Source organism: Pleurodeles waltl, chromosome 6 (genome assembly GCF_031143425.1).
Source record: "Pleurodeles waltl isolate 20211129_DDA chromosome 6, aPleWal1.hap1.20221129, whole genome shotgun sequence".
Lineage (NCBI taxonomy): Eukaryota > Metazoa > Chordata > Amphibia > Caudata > Salamandridae > Pleurodeles > Pleurodeles waltl.
In genome coordinates, this window is record NC_090445.1 from 894,101,368 (window position 1) to 894,129,256 (window position 27,889).

Consider the following 27,889-nt stretch of genomic DNA (forward strand, 5'->3'; position numbering starts at 1 on the left):
ACGTTCAAACAGGATTTGACAGTGTAATGTCAAAAAGGATGATCATAGCCCCATCAAGCATTTTCTGTCAAGTTTAAGGGGTCATCTCTGCCCAGTCAGATCACCCTATTCTATGCTCTTTGATGTCATTTCGTACCTATTTAAATACTGGTTATTTGCTGACAGAAGTGGGAGAGCAAATGCAAATGGGCTTCCAGAGGCTTTACGCAGTGGAAAGGTATTTTTCTAAAAGTATATTTTCCTTAATATTTATCAAAAAGCAGACTTCTCCACTGAAATTGATTTTTGCTATTAAAATTAGTTGTTGGTTTATTTTTCTAGCTGTTTCCTAACCAAAAGTAACATTAATTAATGTACTGATTTAGCAAACTCTTTTCCTATGAGACAACCAGCCTTACTAGAATGAAAATCTATTGTGGGGCTGTTTCACTGTAAGGATGTGTTTAACATTAGATTGTTACATGTGCTACTTTTAAATACCATGCACCATATCTTGTGCAATAAGGCCTACAAATGGGGTGATTAGCAAATGTTTAAATGGAAGTTTTTGACCTGTCAAAAGAAGTTGTTTTTACAGGTCGAACTTGCAGCTTAAAACTGCCACAGCCATGCTGCAAATGGTAGGCCTGCAGTCATGTTTGCACTGTCACTGTAGTAGGTGGCACAATGTGTGCTGCAGACCACTAGTGGTATTTAATTTAAAGGCCCTGGATACACTTTGTACCCAATGCTAGGGACAAATAGGTAAGTAGATTATGCAATTTAGGGGTTTGCCAATTTCACCATTTTCAAAGAGGGAGCACAGGCACTTTATTACCAGTTAGCAGGGGTAAATTACACAGAGCTCCACACCCAGCAACAATATAGGGGCCAGCAAAAGGCAAAACAAATCTGGGATCAACCTGAAGAAAGGGCAACTTTCCTACAGAGGACTTTCAAATTTCCAATTAACGAAAGAAAGAAGTAGAGAAAAGGGTGCAGGGGTATTCTAACTGTTGTTAGTAACAATTGAAAGATGAATACACACACAAAGAGCTAAAACCACTTAGAAACAGAACTGCAGTTAAATAAATGGCAGTAGTAGGAGAGGATACTGTCCATCAAACTTTTGACAGGTGCCTCTCCCCGCGCTGACGTAGGCAATGATGTAGGCAATGACGTAGGTGGTGACGTGGGTGCCCCCGCCCCATGCTGACGTAGGCAATGACATAGGTGTAGGTGAATCACGTGGGTTGTGACATCAGGGGGTCACCTGTCAGTCATGTGGCAGGGTCCTAGCCCCTGTGTCTAGATCTATGAGCTGTGTAAAATGAGGGCTGTGCTGGTGTGCAACCTGTTTTATGGCCTATGAGAACAGGTCTGGTCATGTCAGACATTCAGGCCCAAGTGGCTGCTTGGGGGCCTCCTCTCAGGGAGGCACATTGGGAGTGTAAGGTCAAACCTCCACACTGCTGGTTAATTGAAAAAGAGGGGCTGGGCGAATGCAGCAAAAGCAGTAACATGTGCTTAGCACCACGTGTAACCCCAGCAATGTATTAGAGCCATCAATGAGAGCATGTGACTGCTATGTGTTGTAGAGGCGTACCCCATTTTTGAACCATAGAATACACATAAGTAGTCGGTTAGAGTAGCATGCCAAATCATGAACCACTGCAGAAATAGGTTGTCTAGGCAATATGAAGAGATACAATCCGCTCACCAGAAAAGCCAGCGTCTCAGGAGCCCAGAATAGATATTATCGGACTCTAGCACCTCTGGTGTTGGGTGGGAATGCACAGCAGACTGCCCCTAAAGATGGGTGTTCTGTTACTGGGTTTAAAGAGAAACTCTGCCAGCGTCTTGAAAAGCTCAGCCTCAAGGATTTGCCACAGCTGGTATCCCTAATCAAGGTTGATAGCAGTGTCAGCGAAGCCTCGAAAGACGAATTAAGTGATCCAGTCAACTTCAGCGACACTGAAGATGATGAAGAAGGTGTAGCACCACCAAATTTGCCGATCTATGAAGACATGTGCTTTCAGGAGGACCCTGATACAGAGGCATTTGTGGTACAGCCGACAAATGTAAAATCCGAAGTCCCTTATACACCAATGGACCCGTGCGACGTGCACGATTTCAGAGCAGCCGCTGAGTGTAGTGAAAATGCTGAGGTTAGTAAAAACTCTATAGACAAGTGTCGTGTATACACCGATATTATACTTTTAACTAATAGTATGTCTTTTGCTTTTTCTTTGAACCGTAGAAAACAACTGCAGAAAGAAATGCTCTAGAGGGGTCTACGCCAAAGGTTAACAACATAAATTTTTACTGCTTATGCTGTTCCAGACAGTTACACACTAGAACAAAGAGCTGCGTAAGAAATGTGTCAGCACTTACAATAGCACCGATTTTGAAAAGCAAACGCCGGTCGTACCCTATGACGCCATATGGGCTGTTAAAGGTTTTGTGGCGACCGTTGTGAACATATGTGTTAAACGTGACTATTATAACCTGTGTTACGGGCATTAAAGTAATGAGCTACAGCAGGAGGCTCATGACTGCCTATACGAGTCGTACACTGTAACAACAATTCGGCACATATGTAGCCGGTTAGACCCACACAAGGTATACAAGTTGTTAAGGGCGGTGCACGGGTTGCAGCTGTGAAGAAAGGTGTCCACGTCGATACGATTATGGTCTTGGCAGCATCGGTCAATGAGATCCGATACGCTGCAGAGCCCTGCTCAAAATTCGAACATATGCAAGGACTGTGTACCTATTTTTACAAAAGCTTGATAGAATGGGTCATAGTAAGACAAATGTGTTATATTTATTATAAAAATAGAAGAATGCGGTCTTTAGCCCCACGAAAGTTGTTTTAAAAAAAAACACACAAAAAAGGAGATTTCGTGGATAGCAGACCATAACGGTGTTACTGAATGCTACATACTTACTCACTTTTTGGACGAGAATCAGAGTGTTGCAGTGCAAGACGTCTATGAGTCACACCCAGGCTACATCTGTATTGGGAGACTGATAAATGTGCTAGTTAATGAGAGAATAGCTGAAATACACCCTGTGACTCTGCGTTATCTGAACATTACAGAACATCCGGCTATGTTGCAGTGCGACAGACTTGTGTGTATTGCTGTTAGAAATGAGATTTTTGGTTGGCAGTCAGGTGACCCTCTGTCCAAGCAAGAACCCTCACTCTAGTCAGGATAAGTCACACACAATCCAAATTATCCTGTGCCCACCCTCTGGTAGCTTGGCACGAGCAGTCAGGCTTAACTTAGAAGGCAATGTGTAAAGTATTTGTGCAATAAATTATACAATAACACCATATAGCACCACAAAAATACACCACACAGTGTTTAGAAAAATATAGAATATTTATCTGAATATTTGTAGATCAACACAATAAAGATGCAATAAGAATTTGTGGAAATATCACTGAAAAGTGATATAAAGTGTCTTAAGTCTTTTAAAAGCAAACAAAGTCTCTTTCAAGCACAAAATACCTGGTTTGGAGTGGAAAATTTCTGCAGAGGACCGCAGAGGAGGAGATGCGTGGAAAAATGGTGTGTGTGTCGGTTTCGCCCCTTCACATACGGACTTGCGTCGTTATTTTTCATGCGGGGAGACGTGCGTTGTTCTGCGGGAAGAAAAATGGTGTGTGCGTCGGTTTCGCCCCTTCACACACGGACTTGCGTCGTTATTTTTTCACTCGGGGAAGACGTGCGTCGTTTTCCGGCACACGGTGCCGTCTCCTTCTATGGTTCACGGGATTACCAGATGTCCCAGGGTCTGTGCGTGAATTCTTTGGCTTGTTATCCGGCTGCGCATCGTTCCCGGAGGCTGTGCGTGGAATTTTCTTTCTTGCGGCCGGCGTCGCGTCGATTTCCTCTCTGGAAGTCGGGCGGCGTTGTCCATGCGAGGCCGTGCGTTGAAGTTCAGGTCGCCCCCTAGGTGTCACGTCGAGCAGCGTCGGCGTGCAGAGATTTTCTCACCGCGGAGCAAGCTATGCGTCAAATTTTTCGGCGCATGAGGAGTCCAAATGAAAAAGAGAAGTCTTTTTGGTCCTGAGACTTCAGGGAACAGGAGGCAAGCTCTATCCAAGCCATTGGAGAGCACTTTTGCAGCCAGACAAGAGTTCAGCAAGGCAGCAGGCCAACAGCAAGGCAGTTGTCCTTTGTAGGATGCAGGTTCTGGTTCAGGTTTCTTCTCCAGCAAGTGTCTGATGAGGTAGGGCAGAGGCCCTGTTTTATACCCAAATGTGCCTTTGAAGTGGGGGATATTTCAAAGAGTGGCTAAGAAGTGCACCAGGTCCCCTTTCAGTTCAATCCTGTTTGCCAGGGTCCCAGTAGGGGGTGTGGCAGTCCTTTGTGTGAGAGCAGGCCCTCCACACTCCCAGCCCAGGAAGACCCATTCAAAATGCAGATGTATGCAAGTGAGGCTGAGTACCCTGTGTTTGGGATGTGTCTGAGTGAATGCACAAGGAGCTGTCAACTAAGCCCAGCCAGACGTGGATTGTAAGGCACAGAAAGATTTAAGTGCAAAGAAATGCTCACTTTCTAAAAGTGGCATTTCTAGAATAGTAATATCAAATCCAACTTCACCAGTCAGCAGGATTTGGTATTACCATTCTGGCCATCCTAATATGACCTTCCTACTCCTTGCAGATCAGCAGCTACCACTTCAATACTGTATGAGGGCAGCCCCAATGTTAGCCTATGAAGGGAGCAGGCCTCACAGTAGTGTAAAAACAAATTTAGAAGTTTTACACTACCAGGACATGTGAACTACACAGGTACATGTCCTGCCTTTCACCCACACAGCACCCTGCTCTAGGGGTTACCTATGCAAAAACAACAGTTGATGGATGGAATGTAGACCAAATCAAACATTCACCCCCAGTCACAGATCTGGGTTTAATCCATCATTTTTTTTGCTCACCATGCCGTTCCAGTTTGGACCCAGCCATATGCAAATCAGTCTTGACCATGTTCCCAAAACTGGGGTGGCATGGTGAGCAAAAGAACGATGGATTAAACCCAGATCTGTGACTGGGGGTGAGTGTTTGACAATGTTCAGCATTCCGTCCATCACTTGTTGTTTTTGCTTTGTCGCCCTAAGTGGGAACGGTATTCCCAGACGTGGGTCCCGTGCTTCCCATGCCACTGGATTCAAGCTAGCCTGGCTGATGAGGGATGAAACCCCGAAACCGGTCCCAGGATGCTTGTTTCCGGTCCAGTGAGGACCTGGCTTGGCAGTTCGGGCTGGACTGTTCCCATGAGGAACAGGGTCAAGACTGATTTGCATATGGCTGTGTCCAAACTGGGGTGGCATGGTGAGCAAAAGAACGATGGATTAAACCCAGATCTGTGACTGGGGGTGAGTGTTTGACAATGTTCAGCATTCCGTCCATCACTTGTTGTTTTTGCTTTGTTGCCCTAAGTGGAAAGGGTATGCCCTGACGTGGGTCCCGTGCTTCCCATGCCACTGGATTCAAGCTAGCCTGGCTGATGAGGGATGAAACCCAGAAACCGGTCCCAGGATGCTTGTTTCCGGTCCAGTGAGGACCTGGCTTGGCAGTTTGGGCTGGACTGTTCCCATGAGGAACAGGGTCAAGACTGATTTGAATATGGCTGGGTCCAAACTGGGGTGGCATGGTGAGCAAAAGAACAATAGATTAAACCCAGATCTGTGACTGGGGGTGAGTGTTTGACAATGTTCAGCATTCCGCCCATCACTTGTTGTTTTTGTCTAGGGGTTACCTAGGGCACACATTAGAGGTGACTTATATGTGGAGAAAGGGGAGGTTTAGGCTTGGCAAGTACTTTTAAATGCCAAGTTGAGGTGACAGTGAAACTGCACACACAGGCCTTGCAATGGCAGGCCTGAGACCAGGTTAAGGGGCTACTTAAGTGGGTGGCACAACCATTGCTGCAGGCCCACTAGTAGCATTTAATCTACAGGCCCTAGGCACATACAGTGCACATTACTAGGGACTTATAGGTAAATTAAATAGTCCAATTAGGTATGATCCAATGTTGCCATGTTTAAAGGGAGAGAGCATATGCACTTTAGCATTGGTTAGCAGTGGTAAAGTGCGCAGAGTCTAGAAACCAGCAACAATGAGGTCAGAAAAAGAGAAGGAGGAAGGCAAAAAGTCTGGGGATAACCCTGCAGAAGGGCCATTTCCAACAATTGCCAACTGGTGTATCAATGCGTGGCTACCCGCAGTGGATAAATACTGGAGCATGGCCCAAGAGAGTGCGTCTGAGTTAACACATTCACCCCAGACTGGGCTACACCGTGCTTTGGAACTCCTGAATGAAGATTATTTCACAAATAAGGGTCCTGTATTGTCCGACCTAGAACTGTAGGAACTGTTGAGCGCTGTCAGTATCCAGAGCATCCAGAGTTATAGGCGAGGGGAGCGCAATGTCATGTCTAAAGCTACTGAGTGTATAGCTATAAAAATATCAAAGCTTGTGATGCTGAGACCTAGTAAAAGGAACTGCTCTGAGCAACATGTGTAACATGCATCGCACTATGTATACGTTATCAAAAGGCTTCAAGGTGTCCAGCAGAGGCGACCGCTATAAGCTATGTCTTATCAGTGGCAGGCAGACATAATCAGTCTTCAAGATCTAGCAAAACATAACAACGGCGTAATATATATATTAACAGTCATAGACGTATTGTCCAAGTATGCCTATTCAGAGGAGTTAAACGAAAAAAGCGGTACCAGCGTAACCGCCGCCTTTAAAGACATCTTCGTGAGAGGTCGAGTACCTCAAAATCTACAAACAGACGCTGGAAAGGAATTTTTAAACAAACTTTTTCAGAAATTATTAAAGCAACAGGCTGTTAAGCATTTTGTAAGGCCCACCGAGGTAAAAGCAGTGGTTGTAGATCGTTTTAACAGAATCTTAAAATCAAAGATGTGGCGATATTTCACAGCAAACAATACCTACATATATGTGGATGTTCTACAGGCTTTTATAGATGGTTAACGTCAGTCACCATGGGACCATCAAAATGTCTCTCGTAGAGGTGACAGCAGATAATTAGTTAATGGTGTGGAGAACTGTGTACGGGAATCGTCTCGAGGAGAAGGTCAGGAAACCGGCTTTAAAAGAAGGGGATCATGACCGAGTTTCAAAGTTGAAGGGCGTCTTCACCAAGGGCTACCAAGAGAGATTTAGCGATGAGATATTCATAGTGGAAAGTGCAGAGCTTAAAGAAGGGGCATCAATTTACAAGTTGAATAACTATGACGGGGAAAGTGTTACAGGTGTCTTTTACAACAAATTGTTTCATAAGGTGCCCTAATATCACAACAGGGTGTACAGGGTGGAAAAGGTTCTGAATAGGAAAGGCAGCAGAGCTATGAAACAGACGCTGGTCAAATGACGGGGTGGCCTGAGAAATTTAACAGTTGAGTTTTGGCCAGCTCGCTGCATGGTGTGTGAGGTCGCGCTGTAAGTGCAGAGATGGCGACCTCACCTTTTTATATTACGCTACCGTCCAACGCCTCGAAGGACATGTTCTCCGCCAATCAGATTTCTAATTATACAGTGAAACTGGCTAAACCGGTGGACCTGAAAGGGTCCTGGGAGGTGGCCCTAATGGAGATACAGTACCCTAAACGTAGAATGCATTTACAAAGCTTGAGGCTAAATTTCATATAAAGAGCTCTCAGGACTTCTTGAGCTTCCCCGTGAGTTTCCCATATGGGTTTTACACCACCATAGAGGCGGTGGTCGACGCCATTGACAGAGCCATAGCCGCCGTTGAAGAGTATGCAAATGTACAGCTGGTGTCTGATAATGTTAGAAGAAAAGTGTTTCTTAAAGCCCCCGAGCTAGATACTAGGTTTCCCTGTACCGGTAAATTACAAATGGTTTTAGGGACCGTACAACATGTGAAAAGACATGTGGAGCCAGACCCTTTGTGCCCCGACATTAACGGCGGATGTTATACACTCTACGTGTATAGCGACATCGTAGAACCTCAGAGGATAGGAGATATTTATTCTCCGTTGTTGAGATGGATCCCTGTGAAGGGCGAAAATAACACAGTGGTTAATATACAACATCACAAACCCGACTACGTGGCAATTTCCCAAAAACATTTTGACACTATAACCATCATGATCTATGATGATCAGTCAGAGCCGGTGGCCTTTAAATACGGGAAAGTTATTGTTAAGCTTCATTTAAGGCCACAGCACGACAGTGACTATTAGGCAATAGCGATGCTCATTATGAACATACATGGTTATATTTTTAGGGATTAATAAAGAGTCCAGGCCAGTTATGGAGAACCGCTGCCCTACTTTCAAGGGGCCCCTGTCATGCACGGGGCCATATTGAGGGCTTCTTTCTAAGTTTGTTTAGAAGAGCCATGCCATTTTTGCGAAGAGGATACGAAATTGTAAAACCTCATTGTAAGGAAATGCCTCCTTGGCACGGTTACCCCCTGACTTTTTGCCTTTGCTGATGCCAAGTTATGATTTGAAAGTGTGCTGAGGCCTGCTAACCAGGCCCCAGCACCAGTGTTCTTTCCCTAACCTGTACCTTTGTCTCCACAATTGGCACACCCTGGCATCCAGGTAAGTCCCTTGTAACTGGTACCCCTGGTACCAAGGGCCCTGATGCCAGGGAAGGTCTTTAAGGGCTGCAGCATGTCTTATGCCACCCTGGGGACCCCTCACTCAGCACAGACACACTGCTTGCCAGCTTGTGTATGCTGGTGGGGAGAAAATGACTAAGTCGACATGGCACTCCGCCAACGGGGTGCCATGCCAACCTCACACTGCCCATGGCATAGATAAGTCACCCCTCTAGCAGGCCTTACAGCCCTAAGGCAGGGTGCACTATACCATAGGTGAGGGCATAGGTGCATGAGCACCATGCCCCTACAGTGTCTAAGCAAAACCTTAGACATTGTAAGTGCAGGGTAGCCATAAGAGTATATGGTCTGGGAGTCTGTCATACACGAACTCCACAGCACCATAATGGCTACACTGAAAGCTTGGACGTTTGGTATCAAACTTCTCAGCACAATAAATGCACACTGATGCCAGTGTACATTTTATTGTGAAATACACCCCAGAGGGCATCTTAGAGATGCCCCCTGCAAACATACCAGACTTCCAGTGTGGGCTGACTAGTTTTGCCAGCCTGCCACACACCAGACATGTTGCTGGCCACATGGGGAGAGTACCTTTGTCACTATGTGACTAGTAACAAAGCCTGTACTGGGTGGAGGTGCTTCTCACCTCCCCCTCCAGGAACTGTAACACCTGGCGGTGAGCCTCAAAGGCTCACCCCCTTTGTTACAGCGCCACAGGGCATTCCAGCTAGTGGAGATGCCCACCCCCTCCGGCCACGGCCCCACATTTGGCGGCAAGGCCGGAGGAGATAATGAGAAAAACAAGGAAGAGTCACTGGCCAGTCAGGAGAACCCCTAAGGTGTCCTGAGCTGAGGTGACTCTGACTTTTCGAAATCCTCCATCTTGCAGATTTACAACTATCGAACGCCAAGAACGCCATTGAAAGAGTGGCTCTGAAGATATTCAGCATCCCAGCCGGTACTAGATTAATGCAACAGCAGAATCTATTTCTGGGGCAACTACCGAAACTCATCATCATAGGGTTTCTGGCCAAAACAGCTGTTAGCGGGTTCTATACCTCTAACCCTTTCAACTTCAAACACTATGACATCAACTATGCCGATTTGGTCCCCGAGGGAGCTGTTATCCCCGCAAAACCGTTCACTCAGAGTTTTGGAACATCCAATTTTCTCAGGGAATATCTCGGTCTGGTCTCGATAACGGGGAAACATCTGCCGGGCTAAGGAGTTGTTGTTTTAAGAGAGGGGTAAGGGGCCGGCTGCACATTGTTTGCATTCGAACCGACTCCTGACATGGAAGACGGTGACCACTACAACTTAATCAATAACGGAAATCTAAAAGCTGAAATACGATTCTGACAGGCGCTGGCTACCAACGTGAATATGGTTGTATTCTCGGTATTCAACAGTATTATTTAGGTCAATCACGCCCGACAGCTTATGTTTGACCATCATTAAAAGTTTGTAAAATGGACACTGCAGAGATACGTGACTCAGGGCCAGATGTAGGAAGAAACCAAATTGCGACTTGCAATTTGCGAGGCCGTGCGACTCGCAAATTGCAACTCGCAATTTGGTATGCAGAAAGGTGTCTCAGACACCTTCTGCAACTCGCAATGGGGTAGCAAAGACCCACCTCATTAATATTAATGAGGTGGGTCACAGTTTGCGACCGCATTGCGAGTATGGGCACTCACGGGGATGGTGGCCTGCTGGAGTCAGCAGACCACCATGTCCGTGACTGCTTTTTAATAAAGCAGTTTTTTTTTTCCATCTGCAGCCCGTTTTCCTTAAAGGAAAACGAGCTGCACTTGGAAAAAAAAAACTAAACCTTTAGATTCGTTTTTTTTTCAGGGCAGGCAGTGGTCCCTTGGATCACTGCCTGCCCTGAAAAAATATTTTTGTTTCCATTCACAAAGGGGATGGGGTCCCACTTCAAGTGGATGGTAACTGCGATTTCATTTGCAACCACTTTCGCGGTCGCAAATGAAAGTGCATTGCATTGCGAGTCGCAAATAGGAAGGGAACCCCCCTTCCTTTTTGCGAGTCGGAAATGCATTTTGCGAGTCGGATCCGACTCGCAAAATGCATTTCTGCATACCGGTGAGGCTTTTGCGCCTCGCAAATGGCGTTTTTCACCATTTGCAACCCGCAAACACCTTATTACATCTGGCCCTTAATACATAAATACGCTAAGAAATACTTTTCAGGTGTATTTCGATGGGCTACCTGAAAAGATAGGCCCAGAAAGACCCCGCACCCTAATCTTTAACACCAACCTGCATTACAAGGGCGGTACACATTGGGCAGCCATGTTTCTGGATGTAGACAAGGTTGTAGTGTTTGACAGTTCAGCAGAGTTCCTTGAGAATAACATTTATACAAAACCAATATTCAAATAAGTAAAAAAAGGATCGCCCGAGGTTGAGTAAAACAACCTGCATGTACAGGATTCTCTAGCCATCACATGTGGGGAACATTGTATATATTTTATTAATAAAATGTCTGAGGGTATGACGTTTAGAAATTTCTTAAATCTGTATTCCACCGATCTAGTAAACAACAATGGTATTGTTATGAAATATGTGAATGAAAACACTAGGCCCATGTCGAGTGTTGTGAAAACAGAATACAGTGTTTGTCAAAAGTGTAAGGCCTTGTAACGCCTCTATTTGTACTGATGACTGCCTAAAATAAAAATATCTTAAACATGAATTCAAACTATGCATTTCATTCACTCATTTACTGACTACTGTTGAAAAGTTAAAAGTGTTTATTACAAACAGTTTACACCACAAACATTTACAATGGTAAAGAAATCAATGAAGCAAAAATCTTTTGAGACGTGAACCTTTTTAACAAAACTGTACAACGGTTCAAATTTTGTGATTACATTAGAGCGATAACCATGTGTTAATTTTGAACAGTCTCTTTTTAGGTTCTACAGGTAGAGCGTAGGTGCTCCTAGAAGGTGTTAGCTGAGGAAAGAAAGGCAACATCGGCACGGTGGGACTTATGATAAAAACACCAGGGGTCAGATCATTCAAACTTTCAAGCCTCCGCCTGTGGCTTGTATTACTGATGATCGTGGAGGGAATGTTGAGTTCCGCAGTGGCACTTAGGAATTGCTTCCAACCTCTTGGAGCGTTTTGTGTTGTTAGTGTTTTACTGTGAGTGAGACCTCTGACCAGATCGTACATGTGTGATCCAGCAATCAGCTGTCCCTTGTAAACAAATTCACCCAGGTCGTTCTAAGAGATCAGATCTTTAGTAGCAGTCATTTTATCGAGCAGCATTTGCGCCGCCCCTCTATACCTCTGACTTATATTTTATAAAAGGTCTTTGACAACAGCATCTGCGGGAACCAGGGGGGCCAGGGTCTTGAGGTGCTACGGGGTCTGCTGTCGGCTGTTCCGTGTCAGTGGTATACAGAGTCAATTTGTGTTTTTTCAGATGCTAGTTGATTGTAATGCTGTAAAAAGTTTTGAAGGGCTCCTGAGTAAAGCCGAACTTGTGGTGTGGTTTTAAATCAGTTCGGTTCAAAATGGCTTTGATCTCAGCATTGAGACGCTGTGTCTCGTTTCTGCATATGTCCCATATGTCGGCTGTAGAAGGGCCCAACTGTTAAAGCTGATGGTGTGGTTGGGAGTGCTCCATCATGTCCTTGACAGGAGATCTGTAATTAGGGGTATAGCTATACCCAGCAGCGCCTATATAAAACCTCCAGACTGTTTGACAAGTTTTCTTTTAGGACGGAGTGGCGCCATTTTATTTCTGAGCTTCTTAATAATGTGGTGCTTCTTCTTAAAAACTCAGAACTGGCTTGTTGATATCGGGACGTTACCTTTTAGGGTGTGTAGGGCTATTTCTGAAATGGCAGCCACTAAATCATCCAAAGCAGCACACAGGATAGCCTTTCTTTTTAGAGGGCTGGCTGTGACCAGCATTTTTAGGAAGGCTAAATTGTGCCGTATCCGCGCAGACATGGTGGTGACCTTATATTACAAGGTTTAGAGTGTAAATGTTACAAAAGTCTTTTTAAGGGTTCTTTTTATAGGCTTTGAGGGCTGTTTTAAGTGTGTAAGCGACTGGAAAGTCAAGGGGGGGGGGATACTGGAGTGTAGTCTGTAGTCTTCTAGAGTATTGGGTTTTAAATCTACCAGTAAGTAGCCGTGGGTTTTTGTGGTGGCGTCGTTAAGTGCTTTCATGAAAAACTGCGTGTTTCTGGGGTACATCTGTTTAGTTATAATTGATATCTGAAGCTTGTCGTGGGGGGGGTTTAAATAAGACCAGGTATGAGGTGTTCAGAGTTATAGAACGGCTGCTCTTACCCTTGTAAAGCAAGTTCTGTACAATGTAGCATGTGCTCAGATTACGATGATGTGAATATTGAGTAAAAGCACTCTCGACCTCAGGGTGGTCCCGCCTTCGCGCATGAGATCGTCCACAATGACCATGTTTACAAGGTGTTTAGGTAACAAGTCGTCGTCGTTGAGATTACTGGGGATACCTTCTATAAATTGGATGTGTGGGAACTTTAGGGAGAGTTCCATGTAAAGATCTTGCCAGTAAGAGTAAAGCCAGATTATGTTGTTAGGAGTCTGAGATAAAACACTGGGAGCGTTTTCTTACAGTTTCTTTATAAAATAACTTTTACCACTATTTGAGGGACCTGCTAAAATGCAGGAGAATGGGTGTTGCAGCCTGGTGTCCGTACCGGTTGGGGTTTGCCACTCGAATGTCATTTAGTAACTGTATGGTAGTGCTTTGTAGTCCTCGGTGAAGACCTGTTTATCAAACACTACGTGCAGCGATTTATACAACAGCTGTGTTGTAATTTCCCACCTATTTTTGGACCTGACAATGCTAGGATGGTTTACGACTATTGCCTTGCTATTTTTGTGATCGTTCGATGCGTAGTACTCGTGCACCAGACCCTTCAGACTGTCAACATTTATTTTAACCTTATTGCTGATGTTTAAAGTGATACTTTTGACTTTCATGCAAACCCTGTTGTTAGAGGTTTTGTAACTATAGGTCTTGGGTCCACAGGAAGTGTATTCGTCTATGTACTCATCCTTTTCGAGCTCGCTGGTCAAATCCCCTAGATAATCACCCAGCGGAGGATCTTCATCACCCTCTTTACTCACAAAAATAACAGAGTTAGTGTCATGGTACAAACATCAATCCTGAAGCTTATCCAACAACCTGTAAAGCGCTAGACGAGCATGAGCGGTTGTGAAGCCACTATAAAGATGTTTATATTGTTTCACGTTGTGGGGTACTCTTTGATGTATTTCCAACATAGAACGGCCATCTCATCGTTCATAAATTTATAACTGGACATGTCGTAAGACGGGGCAAATATATACTTAAAAAGATCGTCTGGATCTGTGATGATGGATGTGTTTGACGAATTGGTACGCTGTGTGAATTTTCCCAAAAGGAATTGAGACAGAGCTTAGCTAACTGGTGATGGCGGGGTTAACCTTAATGAACTCAGGTCTCAGCGTAATACCCTCATGAGCTTGGTAATCATCGATGTACTTTTGCTTTGAGGGCTCATCAATTCACCAGTTGGGATACCCCGATGCCTCCTGTTTGTCTCTGAGAAACAAGTTGATGTACTCAGAAAAGAGTCAGGTTTTGGTGTGTGGAAAGTGCCAAATTTCCAGTATTTTACAGAGGTGGTACTCTTTCTCGAGGGCCAGCTGCACCTCAATGGTACACCACGTCCCCTCCAGCAGCCTTTGCTCATCACTATGTCTACACTCGCTAGTCTGTTTACTTTCAGTGCATGTTCGACATAGAGAGAACATTAGCTTGCCGTCGACTCTGTACTGAAGTACCAGGAAGTAAAGCTTCTGCGGAGGGAGGATTTGACACTTAACTAGCCCAAAGTACTTGTTTAGTGACCTAAAGTTCCTATATATGATCGTAGGATGCCCCAACTGGTACAACTGCACCTTGCTCACAAATAGATACTTACTGATGAAGTTGTAGTAGTGTATTTTCTCACCCTCACCAGCGACCCGGTACAGCTGTATGGTGTTTGTACAAACGCAGAATAAGGCGTTGTGGGGTTCCAACGGTGCTGGTAACTGCTGGTTCTTAATAAAAGTGCCTAATTCTGCAACTTTTGTTACCTCGTCTAATCACTCGTGTTCCCAGAGGGTTCTCAAAGCAAAGCCGCTGCTTTCAATATACTGCTCCTTCGCCAGAGTACAACGATGCAGTCTATTAAACTCATGGGGTTTGTAACAACGCAGACACCTATGGTAAAAGACACAGTTGAGATCGAAGGCTGTTGGTACCCCATTGATTAACGCATAACCATCAAGGTAGTAGTGGCCCAGGCGGTATTCACCACCCTGCAACGCATGTTGAATGAAGATCTTCTCTTTTTCCGAGACGTACATGAGCCACTGAATAGACGGGGTGGAGTAACGTTTGTATTTACCATTATAGAGGTTAAGCGGTACTTGAGCTATAGTTTCAGGTTTTAAAAACATGTGCTGATCAATAGACATGCACATTGAAGCCAGAATAATGTTCTTATATGGGTCTAGGTATTCCAGGATTTTTTTTCTTTTATTGGATTTGCTTTTAATAATCGTGACCCGTTTCATCATCGCCACCACATCTCCACGTCTCTGAAAAGGTTGCATGCTTTTCGCAAGATCATGACGTCTGCCTGACAGTAAGCTTTCAACTCTGTTTGAAAATAAAACCAATTTTCACGGTTTTCATTGTACCACTGTAGAAAGCTCTCTTTTTCAGATAGCATCATGTACACAACGCCGTAACTGTCGGGCGGAGGCATAGGACCGCTGTAATTCTGATTAGCCCATGTGTTAAAAAAGTGAGGGAAATAACCTTTTCAGCATTCAAAACCAAAGGCTTTTGGTAACTTGCTCAACTTCATGGGCAGAAAATTAAAGGTGTCTAAGAACCTAATTTCAAAATGCACAACCTTTAACAGCATCAGTTTGGAACCCTGGGTGATGAGCTCCACGGCTAGCTTTTCATGAATCCGGTCCCGGAGACTAAAGAACAAGTCGAATGCTTTTGAGTTGTGAGCCAGCATTGTATACTCATAGTATTTCGGTTGCATGAACGTGGTGAGGAAATTGTTTACGCATGACATGCCTTCAAACTCCCTGTTTTTACCTGCTGTTGGATGATGGGTGTAAATGTAGTTAGGCTGGTGCACACCCGTCTCTTGCGTACACTCTATCGATTACGATATAGTCTTCTGTTTTTTTCTGGGGGAATCCTTCAAGCATGTAACACTTGTGTGCTATTCCGGCTATAAAATACGCTTTACACCTGGGACATTGCATACCTTTACAATCGTGGTCGTCGGCCTCTAGCGCCTGCAAGCCCCACAGTCTGATTTACGGACAAACTGTGCGAGGCTTATATGTACGTTCAAGCAGTCTTGCGACTGACAAAACATCTTACACATGGAGCAATTAACTTTCTGAGCATCATCGGCGACACAACCGTCCCTCTGACACATTTTACAGTGCATTTCACACTGGTGTCTGGTCCGGTTGTTGAACATGTGGTTGCAATTCTCACACACGTACTTGGCGCCTAGAAACCCCTTCAGGTTGAGGATACCGTAAAAGTGGTTTTCGCGATGTAGCACATAAACGGTCTTGTTTTTCACACGCTCAACTGTAGTGAAGTACTTCCAAGATCCGCTGTGGTACAGAACTGTTACCGTAAATGCATAATAGTTCTAAAAAATGCCGAGGTCCCCATAACCAACCAGTCTGTCAGGTGGTAGTTGAAGCACCTCATGGGCTGCATCCGCCATAGACATGATGATGTTGTCTTGGTAGCACGGTTCACCAACAACCCACGATGCTCACCACTAGACACATATTGGTAGCGCCTGTGTCAAAGTCGAGAAACCATTGATATTTCTTGCAGATGATTTTACTGTACATGAGGCTCTTTAAGGTTCTGGAAGCCCCGTCCTCACGACCCCTAACAACGAGGGTGAAGATTCTAATGGTCCTGTATGCCAGTAATTCAGCCTTTCTCTGTAAAAGCTTAGACAGGTTTTCTGGAAATGTCACAGCGTCAAACACATCTTGAGACGACCGTCTGGTGAACAGAGGACTGTTGAGACCCTGCCCCTGAAAACGCAGCTGAAAGACATTGTTAGGCCCCACATCGTGTAACAATTGTTCTATGAGCGTTTGCATGGCCTAGTGTATAGCTATAACACCATGATCAGAAGAGTTTAGATGGTCTAGGTTAACAAACCTAAACTACACATAGTGCTCTGTAGCGTTAAACCTCTCTTCAGTACGACTGTCCCTTCTTACACTTTCCAAAAACATCAGTTCTGAATCCTCAGCCTGTGGACCGTCGGAGGCTGGGGGCTTCCCGGAGTATCATGCAACGGTAGTTAACTACAGTTCGTTGTTGGGGTATTTTTATGTCTCATTGTAACGCTTATTCGGGCTTTCTTTAATTTTCTTATTCAAAGCTTACGGTTTGTAGCGCTACTTGCCCACTTCTGTTTCTTACAAGCCCAGCTGTTTTTTGGCAACCGACTGAAGCCTATTTGAACAATATTTGGGGTATTTTCAGAAGGTGACTTTGACATTTCACCTAATAGGGGCGGGGATCCTTCTGGATGTTTGGGGTTGAGCCTGCTCTGAACTTTTCCTCTTGAGACCCTGAAAATACCTATATTCTCTCCTAACTTTATATTTTGAGGCCTTATGGGGAGTGTTTTAGGTGTTGGGAGCTCTGCTTTTAGGAGTTTTAAAGAGTTGGGGGCTGACTCTTGAGGTTTTTTGGTTTTGAGCACTCATAAAACACATAGAGCTTTACTGAGTACATCCTCGGTCTTCTTTTTATATTTAGACGTATGGACACCCTTTTTATAAAAAGCTGATAGGGCACTCCCTACGGGTACACTGTTACGTAGTCACGCCAATATATTGTCTATGTCTGCCACGGCTGATTCAGAAGCTACGACTACCTCCCTTCTATACCTTGCTAACCATAGGATTAACGCTCTCTGGGAGGGTCTGGAGAACTGAGTGTCGACCCCCGACTTCCCCAGTTTTGAAGTCTTGAGCTTCAGCTGTGATTTTGGTTTCCTACTGGCCTGTTGTATTTCTTTCAGGTATATTTTCAAAACCCTATTGGGGTTCAGGGTGCCACATTTTGTTCCGCTACGTGTGTCCTTAGCTGTGTGCTGTATCTCATTCATAACCACCCCGGGGGTCTGATCACTGTTCACTGCAATAAGCCCTTTTTGAACGAATGGGTTGGGACTGGTCAAAAGAACAGGGCCCCAGTGCTTGGGAGACCTGATTATCGGTAGATGGCGTTCCAAAGCTCTGATTTTGTGAACCGCTACATCCTATACTGCTATCAGGGTATATTGAGGAGGATGGTGAAGACCATTGCAAGCAGGCACTTGGTGATGGGCTGGTGGGGTCGTACGCTCCAGGGGGTGTAATTGGGGACATCAGACATGGTTAAATGTTGGTTATAATAATTTAAGGCCTCTGATACATCTGAAGCACTGTGGCTGGGTGCGGGTGATTGAGGCCCTTGTGATTGCAACCCATCGGGTGTTGCCTTAGAAGGGGCACCTGGCATTGCTGTGGCTTCAGGACTCTCTACCAAACCAGCCAGTGCCTTTAGAAGTCCTATACTCCCAGAATATGGATCCTCTATGGGGCTATCTGTTTCCATGTGTGTGTCGGTTAAATGGGGAGGACTAGTTATACAGACTGCTGGGATTAGGGCGCTGACAGACCCAAGTACATTAGACACCTCAATCGTTGAACAATTAGAATGCTGGGGACTAGGTGGCACAGGCTGAACCTTAGCAACATTTTTAAAAGACAAGTCTAGAGACACGGCTTGTAGCTCACGGGTCTGCAGCTTCTTCTTGTGATCAACTGATTTATTTTAGGATTGTTGCACTGCTTAGGGTCCCCTCCAGAGGGTTTGCATGGTACAGGATGGTGGATGTCTGAAGCTGTAAGCGTTACACTGTCAGAGTGTCCAAGCCCCTGCACATAGGTAGTTACTGTAGAGCTGTTTGGGGTACTGGGCATAGCCTTTATTATTGTTGATGCAATGTAGTTAAGAGCTGTACCTGGGCCATGACCGCTGTCTGTAGAGCCCATGCAAAGATTGTCCTGGTGTCCTGCGTTGTTCACTGATGCAGCTGGTGCCATGAGGGCCGAAAATAATAATTTGAACTGAAGAACTGTTACTGGTCTGGGTGTTTACTTGGGTCAGATGATCTAGCGGTTTTTACAACCTTCATTGTTTTTAATTTTCTTCATTAAACATCACTGTCAGGATTGTTTTTGGGGAAGGTGTTGGCTTTAGGGTTTTATTAGTTGAAATGCTGTGTTTACTTTTTCTGGTTATGTGCTGTGTTTGATTTGGAGGGAGAAGAAGATGCGCTGGGCATCTTTTGGTAGTGTAATGAGCTGGCATTTTGAGGGGCTTGTTTTGGTAGGAAGTCGGTTTGAATTGGATTACTTTTGACTGAGTGGTGTTCTTGGTATTAGAGATGAGAACTGGAGCTCTTTGCAATTGGGGTTGTTTTGAGAAAGGTATCGGTGCCAGCAAGACATGTTTCTGTTAAGAACAGGCTAGACGTGGTAAGCAAGGGTCGGCAATCTGAAGGCAGCCGATAAGCATATGGACCAATTAGCAAACATCATGTGGGCATTGTTGAATTATGCTGTGCACTGTAATGTTTATATTTCAATTTATTACCTACCAAGATTGTGCAGCCTTTACTGCATTGCTGTGTTTTGGTGCTATTGCCTTACACTATTCATTCCGAAGCCTGCCAGCTTGCCTCATTGTGCTCCGCTTGACATGTGGCTCTCATGTAGCTGCACTCCCCAGCTGTAGGGATAGAGCTTAATGACTAGCAGGGTTTGTATGCTGCAAGTCCTTGAGTTCAGTTTCGGTCCAATGAGCCTAGGCAGCCTCTATTTTGTATCAGTGAGTGATGGTTCTTTGTTAATTGTCCATATGCCCAGCAACCCAGAGGCCTGAATTTGCTCTTGACAACTGATAAGGGGCAATAAGCAGTCTCAAAATTCTGCAATGCTGTCAATGTTGCTCCAGAGCCAGCCCCAGCCAATTAAGGCAAGTGGTAAATTTTCCCGGGGTTGGTGGCCACTACTTCCAGAGAGGATTCTCCGACTGCAGGGTGAAGAAACGTTCATTGACCTGATCTAATAATGGTGAAAATGCTGGTTTGTAAAAGCAAATTTGTCCTAAAATGCATTTGGTTAATAAAACCATTTAATTTTATGGATGGATTCTACTTGTGGAACTGACCATCTTGAGGATGTATGAGATGGAATGTTAATGCTAATGGATATGCATTCCACGAGATGCAACTGACATTGAAAGAACAACTAAAAGCAGCAAACCTGTTTGCACATCATTTTTAACTCATTGTCATAAGTTTAGGTAAAACTGTGCATCATAGTCATAGTGCATCTTCTATTCTAATCTATTCTATTCTATTCAATGAAGCATTTATATAGCAAATGCTTCTGAGCGCTGAAAGTGCAACACAGACTAGCTGAGGAGGTCCAAATGGAGCTGTTCTGGGATAGCCAGGTTTTAAGAAGTTTACAGAAAGCCAATTCTTTTGTGGTAGATTGCAGCGGTAGGGAGTTCCACAGTTTGACCACATTGAGACTAAATGACTGTCCTCTAGACTTTACCCTCCTAATGGTAGGTGTCTTAATCAACTTAGCAACCGAGGATCACAGAAAACTCCCAGGAATGTAGGGAGAGATCTTAGGTTGGAAGATCCATGACCCTTTGTTGAGCAGTGCCTTGTAGGTTATAAAGAGTGCTTTCAAGTTACTCTTCTCAACCACTGGGAGCCAGTGGAGGGCACTTAGGGCTTGGTGTGTGGATTTGTGCTTAGGAATGTTATACAGTGTCTAGGCCACGGAGTTCTGTACACTTGCATTTTACTTATGGTGGCTTTCAGAACTCCCAAGTAGAGTGGATTACTGTAGTCCATGCAAGAAAAAATAAGAGCCTGGACTACCAACCTCTTAGATATTAGAGGAAGTAAATGGACGATTGTTTGCAGCATACTGAAAATACTATCACAAATTGCTGTGAGCTTTATTGCTTGGACATCCAGATTGAGGGATTTATCCCACCATACACCCAGGCTCTTTATAGCTGTTTTTGCTAAAGGAGCAGGACCTAAACAGTTCAGCCAGCCCAGGTTCCTTGGAGAGTGGGCGTTATTGCCCAAAATCATGAGCTCGGTTTTGTATCCATTTTAGGCAGGAGCTATTAATCCAACTGGCAACATTTTCTAAACATGGCCCTGAGGCGGGTGAGAGAGGGTGTGGGTACTGAGTAAAAGACCAGTTGGGTATCGTCCGCATAAGAAATAATTGAAATCCCAAAGGGTTGGAGGATATCAGTCTATGGCCTCATGTACAAATTAAAACGTGTGAGGCAAAACGAAGAGCCCGAGAAACTCCACAATTCAATGGAAAAGTCTCTAAAGTGCAACCACCATCAACTGGAAAGTCCTGTCCACAAGAAAAGATTTAAGCCAATTAAGCCCCAGTACCAAGATTCCGGCACTATGTATTTGGTCAATATGAATGTTGTGTTTCACAGTGTTATATGCTGCACTGCGTTCGAGGAGGATGATGGCAAGCATGATTCCTTGATATCATAACACTTTGGCTTCCTCAACCACCGCTAAGAGGGTAGTCTCGGTGCCATGATAGGATGGGAATCCAGTGTGGGTGTAAAATATCTTAATTCTCTAAGAAGTCTGATTGAATGTACATATTTTTCCAGTATCTCACTTATGCCAAGGAGGAGAGAAATAGGCCTATAGTTTCCTTGGTCAAGTGAGTCCAGATAAGGTTTTTTTAGTAATGCTTTTACCATGGCACGTTTCCACGCCATCTGGACTGTACCTGGAAATAATGAGATATTTAACAGTTCTAATAGAGTAGGAAGTAGCTGGCCTGCAGCTTTGGCTAGAATACGTGTGGGGGGGGGGAGGAGCTGGATCAACAGAGGAGCATGACTTAACTTTGTATAAGTTATCTAAGAGACTCTGTAGCCTTTGAGTAGGAAACTCTGTGAGAGTGGAGGGGCTGGAAGCTGACCAATCCTCATTATGGCCAGATTGCAAGATTTCATTGGGCCGTTGAAAGGTTCGATAGATAGTCTGGATTTTATTCTGAAAAATCCCTCCAGATTGTTACATCTTGGTACTGGGAAGTTGGTTCACTACCAGAAAAGTTTCAATTACTTATTTCCCCCTTCAAAAACCGCTCACTATGTTCATGCAGTGTTATTATCCAACAATCTGGTGCCCCCATTTGCCAGATAATAAGGGTTTTTGTGATGGCAACAACACTATGCTCATCTGTAGAATCATAATTTCTTTGGAGAGCTGGCGGAAATAGAGGGAGCACACTGAAGTAACATAGTACTTCCAATCATCTTTATTTACAAGTCCATGTTCTCTTCTTTAACATTTGCATATGCAGGTAATTGTTGGGCAATGCGAAAATGTTATATTGCCCACCGTGTTTTTGATTTCATTCTTCTGGCTTTTGATTCTGGTTCCACAGACTATTTTTGTTGACTTGATTTTGTCACTTAAATTTGTGTAAACGTTGTTGATGCTAGTGGTAGAGGAGTGTTTTACATGCCTTGTTGACATCATGAAACCTCAGTGCTAGACTGGAAACTTTAATATGAAGAAAGAAATGCAAAAATAGGCCTTGTTAAATGTAGAACTGATGGCTTTATGAACTTGTGATATTTCTGTCTCAGGGGCGTACTTAACATTAACTGTATGTGAAAGGTACATTTTGGGTACTGGCGCCCCTCCAAGAACCGTCATTGCTGTTCGGCACAGGAGATTCAAAAGATGCAAATGAACAGCTGCACGTGGAAGTGCCACATTGTGCGGCTTCGGTTTCTGGGGTGTAGACACTAAGTGAGAGAAGCTGCAAAAAGACCGTGCTGCTGTCAAAAGATTTTGACAACTGCACATTGCCCAGCAGTAGTTGTTTGAATTCATTTCTTAAGCTTTATGGCCTGACTGCAGATCTTTGCGCTTGTGAGAATGGTTGCAAGGAAGTCGGGAACTGGAATAAATCATCGGTAAAGGAGGCAGTCAAGCCGACACACAGGAGCTGATATTAAACCAGTTTCTGCGTTCTGGCAGCTGCGAACAGCACAGCGCACAGCTACGTTTAAGAAAGAATGTTAAATGCACTTGCGCCAGGCTTCGGCAAAAGGCCTCAAGTCCTCCTGGGCAAGGTGAAAAATTACCTGGACGGTCATACTTTTGCCAACCTCTCATATGGCCGAGGAATGTTTGGGCGGTGCTAGGGTTTCAGGTTACTTAGCTTTAGTGTAGTGCAACTTGGCCACTAGAGTGGCAATTGTAGTAATGAAGTTGTCTGTACGGATTATAGGCAGATATGTATGTTTTAGCTGGAAAACAGTGTGGTTGTAACATGTCCGAAGAGTATGTGTAGTCCTGAGATAAGGTCTGGTAGTATTGTGTGGTAAATGCCTTGCTACCAATAGGCATGCTGTATGGATATTGGCATTCATAATGCTGCTTTTTTGTGTTGATCCGTCCAGGGAGTTTGGAATTTTAAGCGACTTTGGATGCTGAGTACTGGAAGGTTTACGTGCATTGCATCATTAGGAATCTAGGCAGTTGGTGCAATACGTTCATTACATTCCCACACATTAAACTGCTACTCTATATACAAACGCTTTGAGACTTAAAGTTTAAACAACTCTAATGTTACTATAGTTGATTTAACCTAATGAGCAAACTTGAGTAATAAATCTGAAAATGGTTCCAGTTGAATTAAGTCAATGCGTGTTCAGGGAATGAGAATTTGGGAGGCAGGAGCCAAAGTGATATTTATTGACCACCCAAGTGTTCAATACGCAGAATGATGGTCTTTGTAGTCAAGTGGTCTCCGACCTATTCTCCTTTATGTATAACCTCTCGTGTATCCTTTTCATAGAGACCCTTTCATAAATGAGGTTGTGCCCTTATTTTGTTCCATCTCAAGATGTAGCATCGTCATTATACCTTAGTTATGATTATTGGTGTTCAATAGTGTGTGTGCTTATCTATTGATGCAGTGTAAAGAGAAATTACCCCTTCCACATAAATTGCTTTGGACTACATCCAATGGGCCTGATTCACAAAAGTAAATTTACACTTCGGACTGCCCTATTGTAAAGATACTACTAGAAATATACCTTTATCAGTAGCAAACAACTGTACACTTACACAAAGTAAGGACAGGAACAGTTTGTGTTAAATGGCATGCCCACTTGCCAGTGTGTTAATTGGAAATAATTGTTGCAAACGGGCTAAAGCCTTTGATGTTAGTGTAACACTATCCTCTCTGTATTCATAGTTGTATTTTACTTACACATTGTACTACTATATAACCATGGTATATACCTAACAACAATGTTACATTCAACATATTATTGGTCAGAAAGGGAAGCCAAAGCATAGTTCCCTTTCCTAACACTTGACTTTTGTAGTGGTTTCACTAATAGCCTTTCTCCACATGAGAAGCTTGGTTGGATTGACCATTCCAGTACAAGGCCCTAAATTTCAGTGTCTCATCCATGACCGACTTGTCCCCTGACTGTGTCTTCAATCCTTGATTTATGTGTCAAGCACTGGGACCATCTTTCATGAGAAACAGACATCTGCAGAGGGAACCATGCAACATGTTGGTTGAAATAAACAGTAAAGAGTAGTTTTACTAGAGTGTGTAGAGCTGACAACACCATCTTTGGGATGCCTCATACACTACTATTTGTGATTCTTATTAAACACATTTAGCCTCCAAGCCCCCTTTGTGACAATGACAAACACTATGTGGCCCCCCATTAGGCTCTTGGTTGCTCCAGCATTAAAGGATACCCCTCAATCTATAAACTGAATTATGTTACCCTATTTGATACACTAGCAGCAGTGTACCTCTTGGGCACCTCAGGCCTCATGAAATCTGTTTCAGGGCTCAGACCTATTACCCTCCACAACCTGACCGGGCATGAGCCATGATTAAATATAGTGCACTGGTCAGCCGCTAAACAGATCCTCTAACTTTAGTTCCTAAGCTAGAGTAATGCACCAAGAACCAAACTGGTGAAGGAGGTAAGTCATCCCAGCCTCTAAGAACGTCACATATTTCCCTTTCTCTAGGCCATTTTTCTTGATCAAGGAATAACTAGTAAAGTGACCTTGTTGTCACCCATCAGCTGCCACACTTAGCAGACAAGTGATAGCCTCCACAATGCTGTGGCATGGAGGCAAACGGGCAAGGCTATGCAAGAAGTCATAAGTCACATAAAGTGTCCATACCTGCCAGCTATCTTTATCATACCCTGATGAAAGTCAAGACCACACAGTAAAAAAAAAAAAAAAAAAAGGCTGATGTTCTCACTCTGAACCATGGCATTCTTGGGTATTGTATGTCCTGTTTGTTATCGGTAACTGTCTTATACAAGCACCTCACTCGACAACATCAAGAGCAGGACAAACCAGCCACTACACTAACTTCTAGTGGTACACCCTTCCTTTTAGCCTCCTGTGCTGCTACTAGTGACTAAGGCTAATGTAACTCATCACTTCTGTTTTCCCATGCCATCTTTCCATGCACTAATGTACTAGTGGATAATGGATCTAAAATGACTAAAAAGTGCTGCAAAAGGATTTACTTATTCTGCCATCTCTAAACCATCCCTGCTCAGCCTAGAGAATCTTTATCAATAATGGCCCCACAAAACTCTCTAGGGTCCATCTAACCATGTACAGCATATCAAGCATTGGAATTCACAATATCCATGTGCAAGCTTGAAACAGAGAAAAATTATATTCAAAACTAATATGCTTAACATCTATCTGTAAACTCTGACATATACCTACCATAATCCAGTAAAAGGTGACACTAATACAAACCTCATGTTTTATACTTTACACATGCTAGCTTGGGAGATGCCTTTCCTTGAAAGTTACCCATTTGACTCAATATCAAACTTCCCTTTCTGTCAGAAGCTCATAGTCTCACTCAAAGTTCAAAATTCTCTGACTTTGACAAAAAAATAACGATTAGGCTAACCAATTCATTTTCGGGAATTTTTGCCATGACTTCATGAAGCTAAAAGCAACCATCATTGACAAATCTTCTCTCTCATATCAAGTCCGTGGCTCAAAAGTGCTCTAACTCTACTCTCACTTGGCTCTTCCACACTTCCAAGTCTGTGCTCCATGCTTCACCAACTCTGTCCCCTACTTCTTCTACTGATGATTCCGTACCACTACCTCCTTTCCAGTGTTTTTTTAGATTCCCTCATCAGTTTGCGATCTGCAGTTCAACACACATATGATATTTATGACCTCATCCTAGATAATGATTTTCACTTTCTGCCCATCCCTGAAATCTGGTTCAACAACTCTTTGCCAGCTGACATAACCAATTAACCAATTTCCTTCTATGAAACTATAATAACTTTACTAAAACTCAAAATCACAGTAGAGAAGGTGGGGTTGCCTTCGTCCACCACAATTCACTCTTGTGGAATCAAATTCAAGGCTCACCCTAAAACTTATTTGAGTACCTCTTATGCAAGGTGGCCACTAGTTCAACTCCCTCTCTTGTTCATGTTATCATTCACCCAACCCCAGGAAAATCCTTCTAATTGGATTTCCTCAATGATGCCCAACACATTCTGGGCAGGCATCCCAGCTAACGTTTACAGTGAGAAATTCATTGGATCCCTTAGGCTTTACACAAGTTGTGAACAAACATAATCAGAAAGCCAATAATCCCATGTCTATGGTGATTACCTAATCAAATTCTACTCTGATAATTAAATTGATAGTCAGTCTAAGAATTTGCCCAACCACTCCTTTGAATGTTGATAACGCACTGATCCTTGATAAGTAAACTTACAAGGGGATGTGTATAGATTGATTAACCTTTTGATGCGCTTAGAATAATCTTGCCATAGTTCTAGCATAGGACATGAAAATCAATATGCAATAATCAATAATCATTAATCGAATCAATAATCAATATTCAATTAAAATCAGTAATTGTCACACACCATGACTTTTCAGCCATGAATAACCACATCTTTGGTAAAGTTTAGTAATTTTATTTCCCTTATGTTTACAATACTAAGTCATATGGATTATTACTCAAACTTAATTCAAAATGCATGTAAGAACAGTATTAATTAGCCAAAAGACGCCAGAAACATAATCTAATCAAGGCTTGTATCACAATACATTGTAGAGCATCAGCGCAAATCAATAAAGTCAGCTTCAATATTTCAACACTGTCCATAAGGTTCAGCAAAAAAGTCCGTCATACCTTAGCCTCTGTAATCTGTCAATTGTCTAGTAGAAAACCCTCATCTAACCCAGATTAGTATTAGCATGTGGGGCTTCATGCTAAATAATTTTAGAAACAAATTTAGAAACATCTAACTAAAGAAAACTAACTAAAACAGCGCAGATGATACCTAGAAAGGAAAGGCACAAAAATACATTTTGGTCATATTGTCATATCTACCTATCCACGGTATGGGTCAGCAAACAGAATCAGTCTTCGTCCTCAGGTCATCAATCGATCAGCATCCCATCAGGCTCTCAGTCAGAGAGTATGAGCCCAATTACAGAATCGTGAACCTCTCCTTCTGCATCACAAATCGGAGTAAGGTCTAATCTCTAGTCTGGTCTTCTGAAAACTTTTCCCTCTCTCACGTTGTTATATCAAAGTCACCCAAACTATCCCCCATTTTCCAATTGGTCAATTAATCATACGTTATTACTCTACCTAATGAATTAACTGTCACAAATCTATGAATTCTAATATTTCTCCTTTCTCATGCCGTTGATTGGTTCGCTTTACAATGTTTTCATCATCAGGCTCGTCAGGTATCAAAATTGTTGCATCTTCCTCTCTAGGCGGTGTATTCATTGTTCACGTCCTGGGAAAGTCCACCTAGCACATTTTACACACAATATGTTACAATTCTAGAAACATCATCTCCTGTCCGTCGGTTCCCATAGAAAGCTTTGGTTAAGCATTTTATTAAAACCATGAGCATTTCATAGCTTAATATTAATAAGTAAGAACATACTTCATAACTCTCAATATGACATATTACTACATTAATCCAATAC

General features: G+C 43.5%; 1 protein-coding gene across 1 annotated transcript in view; it reads left to right on the plus strand.

Annotated features, from left to right (window-relative positions):
- Positions 1-1,676: 1,676 nt before the first annotated feature.
- Positions 1,677-27,889, plus strand: part of LOC138301716 (uncharacterized) — a 161,689-nt gene continuing 135,476 nt past the window's right edge. The window contains exon 1 of the mRNA XM_069242230.1: positions 1,677-2,147. Within this exon, the coding sequence (XP_069098331.1) occupies positions 1,677-2,147 (471 nt within the window). The remainder of the gene's footprint in view (positions 2,148-27,889) is intronic.